General features: G+C 50.8%; 5 protein-coding genes across 5 annotated transcripts; 3 read left to right on the forward strand and 2 right to left on the reverse strand.

The window, feature by feature from the left end:
- Nucleotides 1–398: 398 nt before the first annotated feature.
- On the forward strand, nucleotides 399–2,234 carry BP01DRAFT_410424 (uncharacterized protein; the record flags this gene model as incomplete). The annotated part of the gene is made up of 9 exons (XM_025578874.1): nucleotides 399–438; nucleotides 533–620; nucleotides 895–968; nucleotides 1,017–1,038; nucleotides 1,099–1,161; nucleotides 1,299–1,446; nucleotides 1,621–1,671; nucleotides 1,765–1,821; nucleotides 1,914–2,234. The coding sequence occupies 9 exons, from the start codon at nucleotides 399–401 to the stop codon at nucleotides 2,232–2,234; spliced, it is 864 nt and encodes a 287-aa protein (XP_025433527.1).
- Nucleotides 2,235–11,156: 8,922 nt separating this feature from the next.
- Nucleotides 11,157–13,324, forward strand: BP01DRAFT_218400 (C2H2-type zinc finger protein). Its single transcript, XM_025571126.1, has 3 exons — nucleotides 11,157–12,283; nucleotides 12,358–13,128; nucleotides 13,186–13,324. Exons 1-3 carry the CDS (start codon nucleotides 11,506–11,508, stop codon nucleotides 13,209–13,211), a joined length of 1,575 nt encoding a protein of 524 aa, XP_025433528.1. The 5' UTR covers nucleotides 11,157–11,505; the 3' UTR covers nucleotides 13,212–13,324.
- On the reverse strand, nucleotides 13,294–13,814 carry BP01DRAFT_218431 (uncharacterized protein). The gene has a single exon (XM_025571127.1). The coding sequence runs from the start codon at nucleotides 13,704–13,706 to the stop codon at nucleotides 13,437–13,439; it is 270 nt and encodes an 89-aa protein (XP_025433529.1). The 5' UTR covers nucleotides 13,707–13,814; the 3' UTR covers nucleotides 13,294–13,436.
- Nucleotides 13,815–15,130: 1,316 nt separating this feature from the next.
- Nucleotides 15,131–16,643, forward strand: BP01DRAFT_354743 (uncharacterized protein). The gene has a single exon (XM_025574514.1). It carries the CDS (start codon nucleotides 15,580–15,582, stop codon nucleotides 16,174–16,176), a length of 597 nt encoding a protein of 198 aa, XP_025433530.1. The 5' UTR covers nucleotides 15,131–15,579; the 3' UTR covers nucleotides 16,177–16,643.
- Nucleotides 16,644–17,200: 557 nt separating this feature from the next.
- On the reverse strand, nucleotides 17,201–19,066 carry BP01DRAFT_380758 (putative MFS transporter; the record flags this gene model as incomplete). The annotated part of the gene is made up of 7 exons (XM_025577243.1): nucleotides 17,201–17,236; nucleotides 17,296–17,723; nucleotides 17,829–17,931; nucleotides 17,990–18,690; nucleotides 18,758–18,815; nucleotides 18,894–18,914; nucleotides 18,983–19,066. 7 exons carry the CDS (start codon nucleotides 19,064–19,066, stop codon nucleotides 17,201–17,203), a joined length of 1,431 nt encoding a protein of 476 aa, XP_025433531.1.
- Nucleotides 19,067–19,076: the final 10 nt, after the last annotated feature.

Below are 19,076 nucleotides of genomic sequence, written 5' to 3' on the forward strand. Positions count from 1 at the left end.
GACGTGCAGCACAGTAATTCCACCTCACACCTTTCCCCTCCATTGGAGAACATCTACATGCAAGGGTAAGGTAAGGTGTATACTGCCCGCACAGAGAAAACCACATTCTCCGCATCCTTGCGGGCTACAGTCCCGTGCTATTGTCCTGCTTACCCATATCAACACCTAGCACACACCTCTATCACGAAGAACCCCCTTCACATAACCTTACCCAGCCATGACTCCAATCAGATGCCAATGACTGTAGAGAGGCAAAAGGGAAAGACATACTACCACACGAGATAAGTGGGAAAGCCACGCGGGAGAGTCAAATCTACCGATAGGCTACGTGCTATTTCGGGTGTAACCCTCGGAAAGCTTCGTCGGCCGGGTATTGATAGGTCGAGCTGGATGAGACAATGCAGAGCTTTTGTGTCACAGAAGGATGTCTGGCATTTTGTATGTCTCGGGAGTGTTTGTTGCTGTTTCATTCGTCCAGGTGATGCTGCAGGCTGGGTGGGGAGGGGTATAGTTGTAATACAGTTATATACAGTACCTAGAGGTAAAGTTAGGGGAAATAGAGGGTCAAGCATGGTGTTTCGAGTGCGATGGGCTTTTTTGACTTCTGATCACTGCATACAGTATGTGAGAATTGTTTGGAGGGCTACTAAAGATGCCGTGGTGTTTCATAATATATGCATGCGGGGTCAAGTTCGGGTCAAGTAGACAGATATATCATCCGGATGATACAACATGGACAGATCGTGCACACCATTGAAGAATCATAGTCTTTCTTTGAAGATAATTTCTTCGAACTTCAGTGACTTAGTTTGGTTGTACTGTCAATGATCTACTGTTCAAGTTCCTGATAGTGGAAAATCCTAATGAATGGAGACATGCAACTTGCATGCATAGACGCAAACAGCATGTGCAGCACAACCCCATTCAAGTCTCCCGCCCTACCTCACTACCTACTACTAACGGGGATAGTAAGTACTGCGTACAGTAAATCAACCACCAAACATACCTCAAAGCAGTCAGCGCTCCAGTGTCCAGCCAGTAAGCAGGAATTAGTAACCACCCACTAAGATCAAGCTCATCGGGTCTCCTTCCCTACAGAATACCCACCCCGTCATCATGGTGCGGGAGACGGGCGACGGGCGACCGGGGGAGGGGCACGCAGTGAGTGGGTGGGCAGGTAAGGCGGGCTGAGGCGGACGCAAGAGCAAGTGAGACCAGGCGGGAGGACAGCCCCTGAGGCTGGTGGCTCTGGCGGACTGACCCTGCCTTTAGTTATAGTATACAACTACACTGTACAGGACGGAGTATGGAGTACCCAGTCTTCAGAAAACTATCAACCCAGCAGACTGTCGCATCTTGCCCAACTATCGCTTCATGGAGCCTACAAACCTAATTGATCCCGGTTGGATCCAGCCGCACCTCAAAGAGGAAGAAGTTCATTGGCAGGTATTGTTGGAGGGAGAGAGGGGGTGGGCAATGTGGGCAGGGCAGTGGGCAGGGCAGTGGGCACCTACGGAGTAGGCTGGTTTCCAAATTACCTGCAGGTACCAGACCAGCGCTGCTTTAGTAGATTTGGCCTCTGGGGGCCTAAGATGCATGCTGCTTGACGCTTGTTTCAAGTTTCGACGTGATGCTTGTGTGTTTGCGGCACATGGTAGCCTACTGGGCGAGGTGAGCGAGGTGGTACACTATGTACTATTAGGATACTGTGTAGAATTTGTGCGTGGTGGTGGGATTGGTATATTCTGAGTACTGCATGAATAGGTGATCGCCTTCAATCAAAGCAGGTTGAGCAGGATGGGTGACTGCTATTTCACAGCAGTAGGTACAGTATAGCAACACTTTCGACCATATCATCATACTCAGCAGCACCACTAGCATCAATGCCTATGTCACATACTACTACGTATCAGTTGCCCAAAGGTAACATGAATGATCCTCCAGAGTGGTTCTTTACCTGCCTAATGCCTGCTTCCGAGTCATCCGCTTGCTGTTCGATCGATTCATCAGGTCGGCCAATCCAAGATTTGTTGAGGCTTCTTGGTGAGGATTCCCCAGTCCTCGACGTCATACATCTCTTCCTCAATCGCCAAGTGACGAGAGCAGAAAACATGATACAACGATCTAATCTGAGGAAGCAGTCCTCCGGAAGATTGAAAAACATGGACAAACAAACTACTCTCAAACAACTACCGTACTGTACTCGTGTACCCAGAACCAGTCAGTACACTTGAGATAAGTTAATCTGATCGAGCACGGAGATAAACACCCCTCCCCTCCCCTCCATCCCCTCCCCCTACTCCCTCAGCCCCTCCCTTCCGTCCCTTAGTGACTAATCATGATTGACAGGGGAAGACCGGGCTCGGGGAGGGAGACAGAAAATAGAAAAACAATGAACCCAGAGCCATGGGTATGGAGGGGCTGGGACTGGGATATTCGCGAAAAGAGTGGATTTCCATGCCACTTGGCCAGGTTTGAAATCCGCCCCGTTCGTCCGCTTGAGCTACTCTTCCGTAGGTACCGGTCGGGAGTAGTAGTTAATAAACGGAGTCTAATACACACCAAATCAGGGATAGTTACTCTTTGGTCTGTGTGTATGCTATTGACTTAGTGTCCACGGTGGATGTGCTGTTGGCCCGAAAGAGACATTAATTCAGGATGTTATTTCACTCACTTCCCCAACCACCATGATTATCTCGAGCAATTGGAAGCAGAGTAAAAAGGTCAACAAGTACTTGTAAGAATTTATCCAGTCATACGATTTGCAAATTTGCTCAACGGAAGAGTAAGAAAGTATTAGTTAGTTTCCTGTCGACTGCTCACTTACTCACTCACTTGCTGCCCGTCTAGGATACTTATTCTGGAAGGTGGTGACAGCTGAGCAAATGTACGGAGTAGTAGGCGATTTCTAGTTAGGACAGATTCAGTAGGCTGCACTGTGTTGTGGCTTAGGTATTGTGTGTGTGCCCAGCGGTTTCTCATGCTCGTACTGGTCTAATTCCTCTCGGTTTTTTTGAACCATGTTTACAAATTCAGAAAGTAGAAGAGATGACACTACGGAGTACTTACTCGACGCTCCTACTCGGAGTTTGCGGATCGATATCAACTATCAAGGTTGACCGGAGGGTTTCCGTATTATCCCTGCAGAAGCGGTCATTATCTGATCGCGCCTCAGGCAGCCAAATTTATGCTCGTCCCTTGCCCCCCCCCTTCCCCAATGGAGGATCTCCATTCTCGCGTGCCGCTTCATTAAACCTTGTTTGTATGATGAAGATGGCTGTGTGAGGCCTTCAGCCCATGGAACGGCAGGGACAATAGAATTCCCCAGATAAAAGATGGCGAGCTACGAGATGCTTCATTTGAGATACACGAGGACCAGGACGCGCGGCCGGATTCCTCTGTATCATGCTGTCCGATTTGTGATGAGCACTGGACGGTAATAAACGCATCGGGATGAAAGATGTTGCTCCAAATGATTCAATGCGACCATGGGTCGATTGTGTCCGACTTCTCTTTTTTTTTTTTTTTCTTCTTTCTGCTTGCTTTGTCCAGATTACGGTACGGTATGTGTAGACTACCTAGATTGAACTAGACTCCGAAGGGTTGAGGAAAGTGTGGTCTCTGGTTTTTCGGGCGAGAGATGACAAAACATCGTGCGATCAAGGACCTCCCATCGAGATGGATAGAGAAGTCCTTCTTCCTTCCGTCGGATGCATGGACTGCTCGCAGTACTCCGTAGATAGGTACAGTACACTAAGAGTAGGCCGGAGAGACAGATGGTCAGTTGGGTATGAGTTACTTACAGTGGTTACTGGTCAGTAACCCCTGACCCGATGTCATACAGTGCATACTCGCTCCGCCATTGCACTCCGGCCAGTCATGGCATCGGAAAATGACACTGGTACTTCCAGTCTACCATGCTGGAGAATCTCTCCGAACGCCAAGTTTGACACTAAGCCGCAACACCCCTCACCAACCTTAGGCAGTAGGATTGTCACTTTTCCAAGCGTGACCAGGAGGACGGTAACAGCTGATCCTGGGTGAGTTAGCGGGGTTTCTGGTGCATTGACTTGGCTTTCACTAGGCTCAGTAAGGGAAGAGTCAGAAGAGGTGCGCTAGTGAGCAGAGAGGGCTTAGGGACATGAGAGACCCTGGCTAAATCTAACTCCAGTTCAAGCAGGAGATGCTATAGTTTAGCCCTATTCGGCACCCAGTTGACAATTCAATGTTGAGTTTGATTCTGCATCGAGGGAAGCAAGAGATAGGCACAAAAGTCAAAATACCCGAATTACACCCTGAAATTAAGGACCATACTCTTCGTACTCTTCAACAACTCACAACAAAAACAACAACAACAACATTGTCATCATTATCAACAGCACAACGCCCAGCATTGAAGTCCAAGGCTCAGGCCACTGGGGCAGAAAGCCTGGTCATCCTCGGTCGGACTAAGGAGGTTAGATGAGGTGTGTGGCGTTCTCGCCTCGCCAAATCTTGAGATGATGATTGGTTCTTTGCTATTCCTCAGTGCGCTTCCGAAACTGAGCCGATACCTAAAAGGTGCAAGATGAAGACCTAATTGAGAACAGGACAACGCTGTTTTTCGGCATTACTCCGGTCAGCTTCGGAAAAACACCTTGCCCAGGGTAAAAGTGCCGAGGAAGGTTCCCGGTCAATCCAACTCGAGGAGGCCCCGACTTCCTGGTCGACTCCGTCCGATGTTTTTGACCCCATCTCCGACTCGGGCGAAGGAATGAAGAGAAGAGGGAAAATCGTCGCGCAGGTTTAAACGATCTGCAAGCGGTACCGTATGGAGGACCGGAGTACGGAGAGATTGTTGGGGGCACTTCCGCCCTACCGGTACTCCGTCCAGCTTTCTCGGTTTGGGGTTTGATACTTCGGACTAGAGTGCTGACTAGTTCGTGAATGCACTCGAAGCATATTATCATGGCTTCCCTTTCGGAGCCATTTTTTTTTGATAGTGACTGTCGTGATGATGGCGGTTGCTGCTGTCGTGGTTTGATGTCCCAAGCTACTGGCTTGCTTTCGAGACTAGCCACACTACTTCGTTTGCCACGTAGATGGATCACACTGGTAAAGAGTAGACCCAACAATCAGTCCATCAAGCTTGTATAGTAAGCAAGGCTAGATCAGGTCTTTGGCAAGTAAGTAGTTATAGGTCACTGGTGCGGCATCATAGCTCTTCGTGCCGAGGTGCGCATCTATCGCAGCCTCGACTCAACCGGACATTGACTGATTGATTGGCCGGCAAGACTGAGACAGGCATTCATTATTCATCAGTCTCACAAGCGAAAGCCAAGCTTTGCGATGATGAAAAAGCAACAAGCAAACGACGATCCATCGGACAATTTTCTTCACCAACCATTGAGCGAGCGCCCTTTAGGCGAGTCAGTCGGGTTCCCCTCGTTGAGGGTGCCGGAGACCCGTTCTGCTTACAAGTTACCACAAAAATAACTACATACTCCGTAGGATGAATCATTCGGAAATATGATAAATAGGGTGGGTGGAAGAAAAGCTAGAAAATCACACACTTACCAGTACACACCTCGAACTCAAGCGCGCATTATACTGTTCTGCCAGCCTAGGTTACTTGATCACCATGGCATCTAGTCTACGACTGTGTAAGATTTTGGTGGGGGGGAGAGGGGGAAGACCGGGCCTGGGGATCTTCCCACACCGCCTGGGCTTGGTCCGATGGACAGCCAAACCCAGGAATCATTCGTTCGTGGAAGTTTCCATGAGCGGAGCCCATCCCATCGGCTTCCGCTTAACTTTTGTGGAGCATCGGTTTTGGGTTGACCATGCCACTGCACCGTGATCGGATCGCCACTTTGGGCGAGGTGCAGGGATTTTGCGCCGGAAACACTCCCACTGGGATAAAACTTTTGTGATGATGGTACATCATGCCAGTTTTGCTCAGCTTTGAACGATGGTAGCTATATCTCCTCCATACGTGGAAGAAAGAATACCCAACAAAATAGAAAAAAGAAAGCAAACCCCGGCGACAATGCCGATGAGCTAATCCTCACTTTGTTTGGTAACCTTTTCTTCTTCAGTAGTGTTCCTTTTGCCTTGGAAGAAGAAGGCAAGAAAAAAGAAAGCAGTGCGCCAGCGGACGGGGGACAAGGCGTAAGTGGCAAGTTGAGCGAGGATGGATTGTTGCAGAATGGTCTATACGGAGTACACCCTGGCTATCTGACACCTATTCTTGTTCCCAGATAGACACATCCTGCACAGTACTGTACCCCGTACACGAGTAACAATTAGTTACACCTTCAGTACCGCACACGCATCCTTGGAAAGTTCTGCTTGGCTCTCAAGGTTGCTTGCTGTAAAAACGTGCTATTACTCAATCGATTCGTCTCTTCGTGATTGCGTCGTATCTACCCTGAGTAGTGAGGGAATTTTTAGGTTTCTCTCTAGAGTCAACAGAGTCAACAAGAAACAGTAGTGTGATACTCTTTTATCTCCTTGTGGTATAGTATGGGCTTGACCGCAGCAGAGACTTTCTCTAGTTCATTGCCGATTCCTGCAAAAAGGAAAAAAAAAAAAAATGGTTGGTACGTACCGTTACTTTGCATTTCCGTATGGACCATCAATCCAATTCCTGCCTTTCTCGCTCTCTACCCAGCGCGCTCCGCAGCCGCCACGAGATTAAAAGCGAGAGATTGAAGAAGAGCCAAAACTCTAAACCAGAGAAGTGTGAACTATGAAGTAGCATAATGGTCGAAAAAGGTACTCACCTACGTACTGCCTCGTCGACTTCGGGAATCTTCATCTCCGCGCTCTTCCGAATTCGATGGTCATTGGCTTGGTAGGGTTGTTACTGGGGGTTCTCCTCTGCTAGTCTCTTTTATGTTCTAAACATACTGAATTCTGGTTGCACGTATCCCCCGTACCGCGAAATGAATGCTACATCGGCGAGAAATCCTCTCCTGCATTGGGAAATGCCAATGCCGGATGCCGACCGGTATGGAATCGATGCAATGGGTAGGTAGATCAGATAGTCGGGGGTTCGGATATGCCACTGCTGTGATACGGCGCATCATCTGTCCCCAACTGGAGCCGAATCCCACTTGGACTTTGCCTAAGGCTAGGTAAACCGTAGGGTTAGTCCAAAAGGTCCACTATCGAAGCGGGAGAAGCTCCCAGCGAAAATCTCCTGGTGGAGAATAGCCGCCGATACGAACGAAGCCTAAACGGGAGACCCATCCTGATACTACGTACCAGTAAGTACGGAGTGCATAGTGGTGGTGGTGAGTCGGAAATGGGGGTATCATTGGGACCACGCCCTGAGGCAAAGGGGCGAAGGGAACGACAACAACAGAAAATGATCTAGGTGAATTCGACGACAGACTATGCTGTGTTGAATGGCGGACAGCTGGAATTCCAAGCCGTTCGCTTCACTTCCGCACAGCAATTTGTCGACTGCAAGAGAATGATGAACTGAGACAATTTTTTCTGATTCATCATAACTCCCCCGGGGGGGTCCCGAAAGGGGCAGGAATACGGCTCATGTCCGAACCGCGGAAATTGTCCAGGCGCCGGTGGTATTCGGTTCTGAGCTTGGAAATCAGTAACTAAAACAGATGTATGAGATAATCTCCAGCTGGGATGGCATCGGGGGGTGAAACAAGGTGCGTGGCATCATTGAATTGGCAAATCGAATGAGATCCAAAGCAACCTCGGAAGTCCGTCTGACATGGTAGACTCTCTCGAACAGATCAGTCTAGAAGGTCCATGCGCTCTGCAGGTGATGTATATCTGGTGCTGCCTCGATGAGTGGCTGTGTTCTGTTCCACTTGAATCAGTTCTCGCCCAGATCTTTCCCTCTCAATGTTTTCCTAGTCGTACTACGTAGTAGACAGGGACTTGCTTCGTTCTTGCTCCGTAGAACACCTAAACTTGGACAGTTGATAGGATAGGCATCTGAGCCAGGCACTGAGAAGATTTCATTTGTTCATCTCCTGCCGCTGCTTACGCAATTTTCGAATTAGCCAGCAATACATGTAGCACGGACCGAGTGCAGAAGGGCTCTCTTCCGTGTAGATCAATACAAGCAGTAAGTAAGTACTGTAAGAATGCAGGCTCGCCGTTGAGCTTTTCTATGACACCGCAGAATTTGGAACATCCTTTGGCTTCGGCATCTGGCGGCCTAGACATGATATAATGACAAGGAGGACTGAGTGGCAGAGGCGCGCTGAGGCCTGCATATGAGCGGCAGCATGTGGCTTATCCGTCCTTGGTGTGTGGTGGGTATGAAACTGAGGATTGAATAAATGAAGAGTTGTCTCCGTGGACGGATCGCTTGATATAGATATTTACGGCGTTGACATGGACTGCACATGCAGATGCCTGCTGGAGGCCGGGAAGCTCCATACGGGAGGAAGGGGAGGTCTCCATCGAGTCCATCGATGCTCAGCTATGGGGTTTATACTTCCTGGATCGAGATTTGACAATTTTGACAGCCGTGGAGTCGAGTGGGCAGCCCCTACCATTGTTCCTCCCGTCCATCAAGCCAGGAGCTCAGGTTCGAGCAGGATACCACTCCACTTTCTCGCAAATATGATAACTTTGATAAGGTTTCGTGTCGCCTTACCTTACTCTAGCTCATGTGGGATTGTGGATGTGCCATGAGGGACTGAGCGCCTGAGGAACCAGTATGGAGCGAGCGGGCCTGTCAACTGCGGAGAAAGGATGCAGATGTCCACCTGCCTCATGACATCAAGCATATTTTAGTATCTGTATAGTGTATCCTACATCAGGATCCTAACAGGGAACGCGATCGAAAATGCCATGGTTTCGATGGGCAAGTAACAAGGCGAGCCAGGAGGAAGAGTGTAATTGAAAGGCAAAGGCGATCGGAAAGGGAAACCAGAGAGGATTCTTTGGGCCTGAAACCGGCGTATAGTACTAAGAGGGTACTAACGAGTACTCCGTACTAGAGTACTATAGTTAGGTACTGTATACGTCCGGTACAACAACCCAATTGCCTGCTTGGAGGGAGGAAGGGTTCTTTCTCCCGCTCGTCTGGTATGCTTCAGCTGGCCGCTGCTTGAGTTTACTGCCAACTGGGCCTACCAGTCCTAGTCGAGGTTAGTAGGGAACCGTCGCCCCCGGGAGCCCGATCTACGGCTGCATAGGTAGCCTCCTTCCCACTCTTCCGCCCCTCCATCAACTTGTTCCCCCCTCCCCCCCCCCCAAAATTGTGCCCTGAGGATGATACTACTGCCTTATCACCTGATATCATTTTCGAAGTTATAGCATACATTTCCGCCAACGTATGTATACTGATAAAGGGTACAATGTGAGGAAAAGAAACATTCCGGGTTTCACGATCACTTACAGATCAAATTGAGTTCAATCCATGAACACCCTAAAATAGAAATCTTGTATCTGAAGATACTGTTAACTAGTAGTTACCTGTAGCATGTTTCCATCATCGAGATTTAGAACGAGTCATTGGACTCACTACGTATGCTTGACGAGCTCGGCACTAGAAGGCTAGAACAAGTTGATGACGGTATATCTTTCTCCTGCTTGCGTCTTCGCCTGGTCTCTAAGGGGTGCGATTGGCAGGCTGCATGGCCGGTAACGACGAAGTTACTGCCAAGTCGCTTTTACGTAGTTGTCTGCGGCAAGGATACAATCGAGATACCTCGTTTCGGTACACGCCCGATATTGCCCTCTTTTTCTTTTCTTTTTTTTTTTTTTGCCCACACCAACAAGTTGAGTCGCATTCGAGTTTCGATTCCTAATCGAATCCGATGAGCCAGCCAACGAGCATCGGCGGTCGGAACGGCGTCTTCAGCCCTTCTTCTTTTCCCCTGCTTGCCGCTGGTGCCAACCAAATTCGATATAGATTTATTTTCCCTCCTGAAAGGCTCTCGTTGTTTCCCTGCTCTTCCGGGGCGACCTTTCGGACAGGCTTGGGTGCCGAAGTTGCCGTTGGTTTGGCACAGAGCCAGAGATACCAGTAAAAGTCTACCATGAATTGGGTGTCACCGGGATTCGACATCAGATATATTTTCTTTTCAACCATAGGTGTGCAGACTGCGTAGGCTAATTTGCAGAGTCGGTAGACGAATTAGACAGATACTAAGAAGTTGACCCCGTTCGGCTCTTGTTCGATTCTCGGAAACCGGATGAGGCACCAAACAAGTCAACGACACCCGAGTTGGTAAGTATGGTAAGTTGGACTAATATCACGCCGTAAAAAATTCCTCGAAGTACACAGCTTTTTCTGTACGTGGTTTGCCTCCCAGAGTTAGGATCGTCACCGCCAATCCACAATTAACCTTCAATTAGTTGCGCTCTCTCCAAATGTCCCCTTTTCTCTACGAAAGAGAGTGCTTGTTTCTCTCGTCGTTCGGAAGCTGATAATATTCCGTGTTTTTGTGAATTTACAAATCTCTCTTAACCTTTCTTACTGCCGCCGCCGCCCTCCATCCGCCCCCCTTCCCACCCTTTACCCCCTCCATTCTCGTGACTACTCACTACAATACTGCTAGAGACGGCTCTACCTTGGGTGCGGTCTTTTGGGGCAACTTTTTTTCCCTCTTTAATTTTCAGTCTTTTTCTTTTTTTGCTTTTTTCTTTTTTTTTACATTTTTTTTCTCTTCTCTGTTTTCTTACAAACACATCCATCATTCTTCTTTTTTTTTTTTCTCTTTTCCAACAGTACCATCTCCTTTCCCCCTTACCTTTCCTCTTTTCTCCTACCTCCTGGTCTCTGCATCTATACGCGTTGTCCCTGGCAGTTCCTTTATTTTCCTTATCTCATCGGAAACCAAAAGCGAAAAAAAAAGGACAGAAACAGATCAATCCTGCATTGTTGACGCGAAGCAGAATTTGGCTAGCAAAATTTCCCTCTGGTTCTGTGAGACCCACTTACACGCCGCCTCCCTGGTGGATCAGAACCATTGACTGTTTTGACAACGTGCGGATAAAAAGAAGTTCCCACACAACTCGATTTTCTGGTGGGTGACCGTGGGGAATTCAGATTAAGCATCTCGACTTCATCCTGACCTCTTTTCTGCAGTGGAGTCGGACTTGTTCCTGCACATCTTCACTATCGACCTTGGACTGTCTTCGAGTCTATTGTCATTCGAACTCATCATCTCGAACGATTCTCCGTTGCAGTCTTTCCGCGTCTGTCCGGAAGGAACACTCAATTCCGTCTTCGGAAAGAAAAAACACGCAGACAAGTGAGAGCAAGAATCAATCGAGGGGACCGAAAAAAAAAACTCCACGCTGCAAAACTCTTCCCAGCAGGACGCGATCAGAGTCGGTAATACTAGGCAAAAGCTTTTCGCATCCTCTCTCCGCATCGTCTATCGATCGCAACACAACTGCAGAAAGGTTCTAGTTTCCGCTCTGCAATCAATGATCAAGATTTCGTGAAACCTTTGTTCGCGAGTCTCCAATCCCTATCTCTCCCTCACCTTCACCCCTCCTACTGTTTGACATCCTCCCCGCGTCACGATGGATCCCAGATCTCATCCGTCACGGCCCCCATCCACCAGCCTGCCCCAGGGCTCCACGCCTCTTTCCTCGACACCTATCTCGAGCATGCCAATGCCTCAGTACGCCATGCAGCATCAGTACCCAGTGTCCCAGGCGCATACTCTTCCCCCGCTCCAACCTCATCACTCCCAGTCTCCTGCCCCTCACTACATGGGCCAGCCTTACAGACCGGACCTCTCGAGATATCCTGCGTCCACTCACGATGTCTACGCGACTTCTGCGGCTCCCATAATGCCCCATACAACCGTGGGTAGCCTGCCCCCGTCTTCGTTCCTCTCCCATCCCAACCCGCAGGCCCAACCCCAGCCGTCGCAACCTTACCCTCCTCCACACAGCGTGCTCCCGCCTGCGTCGAGCGCTCAGTCCTATCCTCAGCCAATTGCGCCGGCCCCGCCCCGTGACCGTCGCTCAGACTATTCCGCGCTCCCGTCTGGTGCTTTCAGCTATTCGGATGCTAAGGGCTCGCCTTGGATGAATCAGGATCCGGTGGCCGGTCCTAACGGTGCTGCGCCTTATGCCGCGAAGGAGCCTCCTCGCACTCAGGTTGTTGGCTCTCAAGGCCGTCGTGGTATTCTCCCGAGCGTTCCGGGACGCGCGACTCCGGTCACCAACGGCGTCAATGGAACTGCCAAGAACACTACAATCCCCGCCAAGGATGCTGATGGAAAATTTCCGTGCCCGCACTGCAACAAGACGTATCTTCATGCTAAGCACCTGAAGCGTCATCTGCTCAGACGTGAGTTTGCCTTTCCGTATAGCGCTCAGCGTCATCGCAAATAGTATCGGCGCTAACATGATTCTGTGCTACAGACACGGGTGATCGCCCTTACATGTGTGTTCTTTGCAAAGACACTTTCTCCCGAAGTGATATTCTGAAACGCCACTTCCAGAAGTGCTCGCTGAGACGTGGTAACCCCACGGGAGCGACTCATTTGTCGCATCCCCAGGCGCATTTGAAGAGATCCCAAGCCGCGGCAAACGCTGTCAAACCTGTTCAGGAGGAAGTCAACAGTCCCATCCCGCCCCCCAACGGTCTTCCGGGTGGGACATATCCTGAAGGGGCTGTCAACGGGAATGGAATGGCTCCCGCCCGTCCAGGTTACACTGAGCAGCAGCCCATGGGTTTCTCCATGTCGTCTGTGAATGGGATGAACCGCGGTCCTCCCGAAGACGCCTACCCCGCTGGTCAGCCTCAACAGAGAGGGCCCTGGCTTGCCGCTCCTAAGCAGAGCCCGTACCTTGTTCAGCCTGGAGCTGATGCATCTGGCCAGCAGCTGAATGTTGACCGTCCTCCCCTTGAGCAGGTAAAGCCCCCGATTGTTCAAGATCCTAAGCGCCCTGTCATGCCTGGCCCTACCCCCAATCATGCTGGCGAAATTGACTGGACTTCGATGTTTCAGCCCGGAGGTTCCGACGGTTACATCAACCAAGTCTTCCCTCAACATACCATGGCCGCGGGCCAGGAGCCCATCCACGCTCACGTCGATGCCGAGCGCAAGTTCTACCCTACCACCACCGCTGCTGGTCCCCAAGAAGGTGGCATGAACGGACTTTATCTGGCCTCGACCATGAGTGGCGACGGTAAGCTGAACCACATAGATAGGATCGCAAGTCCATGCTAATTCGCTGGTCATTTAGGTACGGTTCAACCTGCCCGCCAGTAGTTGCGAGTAAAAGAGGGTCGATGTCTGTCTCTTGACCACGCTGAGCTCAACAATCAACAATTGGCGCGAAAAGTCTCTCAGACTCAAAGTACGATATCACACTGTCTCCCATCTACGGGATTACGTGTCATACGACGTTACGCATTCAAGATCTAAGGACATGTGCTGCGATACTGGATCTTCGTTGGGAACGCCTCTGGACATGCATCTCTTCTCCAGACCTACCTAGCGACTCTGATCCTCGATTTCAGTGCAAATCCCGGAATTACATTGTTCGATCAATCGGTTTGAGGCTAACATGGATCCACCGGAGAGCCGCTTGGATCTCCGAACGAGATTAGAGAAAGAATAGAAAACGGGGGACGGCGAAACAAAAGTTAGATGAAACAAAAGCAACGAACATAGAAAGAAGTGGCTGTCGGCCAGGTCCAAGAAATTCGCGCAGTGCGCATCGACGTGGTCGGGTTGTTCAGCGTCCGATTCTCTTATTGTCATGAAAACATCTTCTTTCTACAGGTTTCGTGGTCGAAATTTCTTGCGATGAAAAACTCATTTGTCAGCATTTGTACGGCGAGTGCAGCTTTGCGGTGGCCTAGGATTTGTTTTGTCTTTTCAATCGTTTCTTCTTTTTTCATTTTTTTTTCATCCATTATGAGTGGGTTTGATGGGATGGTGTGGCTTTTATCTGGCGTCCAATCATAGACTTGGGCATGTGTTTTTTTATGCGATTGTGTTTTCTCTATTTTCCTTCTTTTACCGTCCCTTTTGCGACGAGGTCACCAAGAAAATTCGAGTGGAAAGCTTCTTGTCGACGCATTACCTTGAACTGCATGACCTATATTCGCGGATTTTCCCCAGCTGCACCAAGAAAAAAAAGGGTGTTTGGGCTCTGTTTGCATAACCATAACGGCCATTCTTCAATTGTTCATGTCATCTCCCCAGTCAACCCTGTATGTAGAGTTGGTGTGCCTTCTTCGAGGGCATGCACGTTCCGACTGGGGCTACCAAGGTGTTTTCATACACATACAGGTCCTTGCCCATACAAAATCATCTTCCAAATTCCTCTTTATCCTCGATCTGTATGCTGTTCCGTCTCTGCCTTTCTCCTGTGTCTTACATTGTTCCCAGAGCATCTTGTGGGTGACTGGGCTTACAATGGGGTATCCGACTACTGCCGTCGGAAGGCCAGCTGTGTTGACGTGTTGGCGCTTCTCGTGGCAAGGGCTGGACAAACTGTTATAAAAGCATCCCTGGCCATTCCTGCATGGTGTTGCGATGATTATTCAAGTTGCAGGTGTTTGTATTTACGGTTCCTGTCTTATGCTGAAGGAAGGCTGAAATCATGGCAAGCCAGTTGTTGGGAACTTGACCTGAAGAAGAATAATACGGATGCTATCTGATCATCACTCATTGACGTGTAAGGGTTTGCAATGATAGGTGCTACAACGAAAATCTCCGAGGCAGAGCGACGGAAGAAGGAAGCATAACCATGTGGCTTAGAAGAGTAATGAGCAAGGGACACCAGGTGATTGAATCCCTTTGGTCCGAGAGAGGGGAAGATCCCGGGAATTCCCTGGTGTTTCGCCGACTTTCAGCACTGGTAAAAGCTGGGGATAGAGAGGAAAGTGTGGAGAGGAAGTGGAGCAGGATCTCCGGGGGGTTGCATCGACTGGTCCATTTATTCCCCTTTGTGTACTTAATTACCCCGTATAAGCTGTAGTTAGTGAGGAGTATACGGTAACTGAGGAGTAAGGCAAGTTGAGTGTCGACGTCACCGCCTGCCCTCGGATCCTGGATTGGGTTTTGCCCGCCGTGATTGGTCGCTACCCACGGGATGCTCCGGAGCACTTGGTTCGAGTTGCTGCTTCCAAATGGATCCCTCCACCCCCGGCCCAAATCCTACTACTTCCTCCTCCCATCCCCGTCATACTTCCTTTTGTCCATCCATCCATCTATCTCCGTTTTCTATGCTCGGCCTGATACATACATTCTTCTCCTCTTCGTTCGCATATTTGTCACTAATTACGCCTTCTCCCCTATCTGTCCCATTAGACACAATCTAGATCTCACGCCTCCGCAACTCCGCGGCTACCCACAATTCCGAACTCCACCGACTTCTCCATTACAACCATCACCTCTTCTCCTCACACGAGATTTATAGACCTGCGCGAGCGTTGCCGACTCGGCTTCGCGATACTATCAACCACAACAAGAGCGTTGATCTACTCGTTTTCTACTTATATCTGAGACGTTCAATACGATATCGGTGGTTCCAGTCCACCAACGACCCTACTACCTCTACCGAACGGCCAATCTCACCCTAAAACTCGCACTCTACAAGTTCACCCTTTCCTACCCAGTCAACACAATGTCTACGAACCGACCATTCCTGGCCAACTTTCTCGCGGCCTTTCGAGCGCAGTCAACATTCAAAGCCTCCACCGCCGGCACTCAGTCTACAACATCAGCCTCGATATCCTCTGCTCAGATTTCCCAGAGCGCTGCTCGAGCAATCGCCACGAAAGCCAGCAACAACTCCGATGCATCCTCCACTTCCTCCTCCACGGCACACCATTACCATCACCACTCCTCGTCCTCACACTCTCGTCCGCATTCCCACCATCGCGGCCCCCTGACCCACGGCCAAGGCCAGGAGCAGCCCAGCCCCGCATCCCCGCCCCCGTCATCAACCGCGACTCCACCAGCCGCATCGTCTCCCCCACCAACCCCAGCCGCCTCGAACCCTATTCCCATTACGAACAACCATGGTCGTCAACGGCGTGGGAGTGATAGCTCCAGCGGGTCTGGGGGATTTCGCGACGCTCTCGGTCCGGAGAAGTGGTATATCGGCGGCCGGACGCCTGCCGGCGAAGAGAGGTTCTACCGCCTAGGCATGGTCACCAAGGGAGGGGGCCGCCTCGGAGGGAGCGGCCGGGTAGGGAGTATCGATCAGTTAAGTCTCTGAGAGTGTAGTAAAAGTCGCTTGATGCGAGCTATTTCGTTCTCATGACTCTTTCTTCTATCCTCTATATACTTTCGGCGTGAGATCCCTATCCTGGAAATCAGGCGGCGAATGGGACAGGTGTTGGGAATGGCTTTCGGTCTCGGTCTTGAGAAAAAAATTTGCTTCAGTTTGTTAGGTGTTTTCCCGTGCGCCTCGGGTTGTTCTTGCAAAGATTGGCGATTGGGCTTGGTGTTCAAGCTTGACCTTATACGCGCGTTGTTTTCGCTCAGTTCTTGGGGCGAAGAGGGTGAGATCGGGCTAGAAGTGAGAAACATGTATATGAACAATGATATCTTCTCTCATGCAGCTAGCGGGTGCGGGCATGTTCTTACTGTATGCTTATCCCTTGAGAGGTAGTTCTCAATCAAGCAAGGAAAGAGGGCATTACGTCCGAGTCCGACAGCGGCATAGTTTCGGCTTAGCTTGGGAGAAACACGATGAGAACTCATCGCTCCTGGTCATGTTTTCTAGGTCACATTGGGGAGTGTGCTGACCGGGTTGATGGAGATCTCCAAAGGAGATCATGTAGTAGCATCGTCAGTCAAACTACTGATGACATTCAACACTTCATCTGACTCCCTCCTTCCCAGTGCCTGCAGGAACAACTTCGGAAACACTTGTGATGATATGCTTGTAAAGAGGGTATACAGCTTTTCTCCAGCGTTTAGAAGACATACAAGTGTCCACTATGGCCCCCTCGGAGAAGGTCGGAGCCTACAGACTTCAATGCACATGATATAAGTGTTTGTTGACTATAGCCACCGGTTCCTCGGCATTGTTCCCTGCTCGCGAGACAGAGTTAATAGTCTACAGTAACAATTCAAGCCTTTTGAAGGACCGTATCTTACCTTATGTCCTCTCCTCCTGCTCCTCCAGCAATGGCTCCCTCTCACCAACACCAACACCATCATCACCAGCACCAGCATTACCCGACCTCCTCCACGGCCACCTCCTCCACCTCCTTCCCACCATATTCTTCCTACCTTTACGCCCCCAAAAACACAACCAACTCCACCCCTGTCTAGGAGAGAAAGAACCCTCCCCCATCCCCCGCGCAACCAAAAAAGCCATCCCCGCCACCAACCCTGCCAAACTCCCCGTCATCACTGCCCATCCGAACCGCCACTCCACGAACCCTCCCCACAGCGGCCCGAGAAACAACCCCAGAAACTGCGCCATGGTCTGGATGCCGAATGCCTGAGCGACGGGGGCGGAGGTGCCCTTGGGTGGTGGTGTCGGTGCGACGCGGCGGGCAGGCTCCTCCTCCGCCGCCGCCGTCGCTGCCACCGCTTCCTCCTCCATCGCATCGAGCACCTGTTGGGTTTCGACGTATAGTGCTGGGGTGCAGAGGTTGATGAGTAAACCGATGGCGGTTAGGAGGGTGAGGAGGAGGATGATGTGGGCGGTGTTGTGGTTGGTGACGAGGCGGAGGCAGAGGAGGGGAATGGTTAGGAGGGAGAAGGATATTGTTGCGATGGGACGGGGGCCGTGTTTGTCTGTTAAATGGCCTGTTTTTGGCGGTGGTTTATTTAGTTTTAGGTTGTGGAGAGAGTGGCGAGAGAGGGGTTGTTTCTGGTTTATCATTCTTTCAAGGTTTGGGGGGCTGGACATACCAAAATATGGCTGTAGGAGTGCGGTCAGGGCTGAGGGGAGAAATGCCATGCTTGCGCCAAAAGTGCTCCATCCGAAGCGGGATTCAACAAAGATGGGAATTGTCTAGGATGAGAGGGTCGTTAATCGATGACTACCTACTTAACACGGGACCAGAACGTACAGCGTCAAAGGCAGAGTAGAGTAACCCGTGCACGAGAAGAGCAGCCGAGGAGACGAGAACCCGGGGTTGGCTGATGATTGCCAGTATCGCGAGCTTCTTCTGGGATGGACTCGTGTTGGGCGCTGCCGGAGCGGAGCGCCTGGTCGACTGGTCCGGCAGCGGCTGCTGCTGCTGCTGCTGCACCAGATTGTCGCTGGACGTAAACCCGGCATCTAGTGCTGGTGAGAACGACTGCGCCTGCTGCATCCACCGGTTGGCGACGGCTTTCTCGACCACCACCATCCGCATGAGCAGATCAATCCCCACCATCGCGAAGGCGATGGCAAAGACCGCATGGTACCCGGCGACTTGGTAGACGAGCCCGCCCAGCAGCGGACCCAGCAGAAAGCCCAAGGCAACGGCGGAGCCCAGGTATCCGATGGTTTGCCCAAGGTTGCTGGCTGGGACCGAATCCGTGAGCAGGGCGAGACCCGCCACGGCGACCATGGCGGTGGCAGCGCCTTGCAGCAGGCGGGCCACGATGAACAAGGCGATGGTGTGCGCCAAAGCGAGAAGCACCATCGAGGCCCCGAGAAAGATGAGGCCCAGGAGGTAGGGCAGCTGTCGCGTGGGTGCCACGTCCAGCAAGTATCCGAATACTGGACAGCAGAGGAAGGCGACGGCGGCTTCGCACATCAGTAGGATGCTCACCCAGAACTCTCCTGGTCATGAGTTAGCTAGATCCTCGCAAACGCATGATGGGCTCAGGAGGAGCTGTTTGGCCCTTACGATCTTCGTATGGTATACTGGCGCGGTCGACAAGGGCTGTGGGCATGACGGGCACAATCTTTGCAGAGGGTCAGTGACGCCATGACGATGCATGGTATCTCCAACATCTCAGTGATGGATCTATTGCATGGCTTACCATCGCATAGAGGAAGTAGTCCTAAGTCTCTATCAGCCTCTATGTCCATTGCACGCCACAGACAGACAAGCATTGCGGATGGTACCTACCGTGAAGAACGAGGTCCAGACCGTGGCGATAATGAATCCCGTCGACGACCGCCATCGGAGCAATCGTGGAGGATGACAGGTCATGGCGTGCGCA

The sequence above is a fragment of the Aspergillus saccharolyticus genome (genome assembly GCF_003184585.1).
Source record: "Aspergillus saccharolyticus JOP 1030-1 unplaced genomic scaffold BP01scaffold_7, whole genome shotgun sequence".
Taxonomy (NCBI): domain Eukaryota; kingdom Fungi; phylum Ascomycota; class Eurotiomycetes; order Eurotiales; family Aspergillaceae; genus Aspergillus; species Aspergillus saccharolyticus.

Coding starts and splice junctions, on each gene's coding strand:
- BP01DRAFT_218400 (XM_025571126.1), top strand. CDS start 11,506: ATGGATCCCAGATCTCATCCGTCACGGCCCCCATCCACCAGCCTGCCC. Junction 12,284..12,357: donor GAAGCGTCATCTGCTCAGAC/GTGAGTTTGCCT, acceptor TCTGTGCTACAG/ACACGGGTGATCGCCCTTAC. Junction 13,129..13,185: donor CTCGACCATGAGTGGCGACG/GTAAGCTGAACC, acceptor CTGGTCATTTAG/GTACGGTTCAACCTGCCCGC.
- BP01DRAFT_218431 (XM_025571127.1), bottom strand. CDS start 13,706: ATGACAATAAGAGAATCGGACGCTGAACAACCCGACCACGTCGATGCG.
- BP01DRAFT_354743 (XM_025574514.1), top strand. CDS start 15,580: ATGTCTACGAACCGACCATTCCTGGCCAACTTTCTCGCGGCCTTTCGA.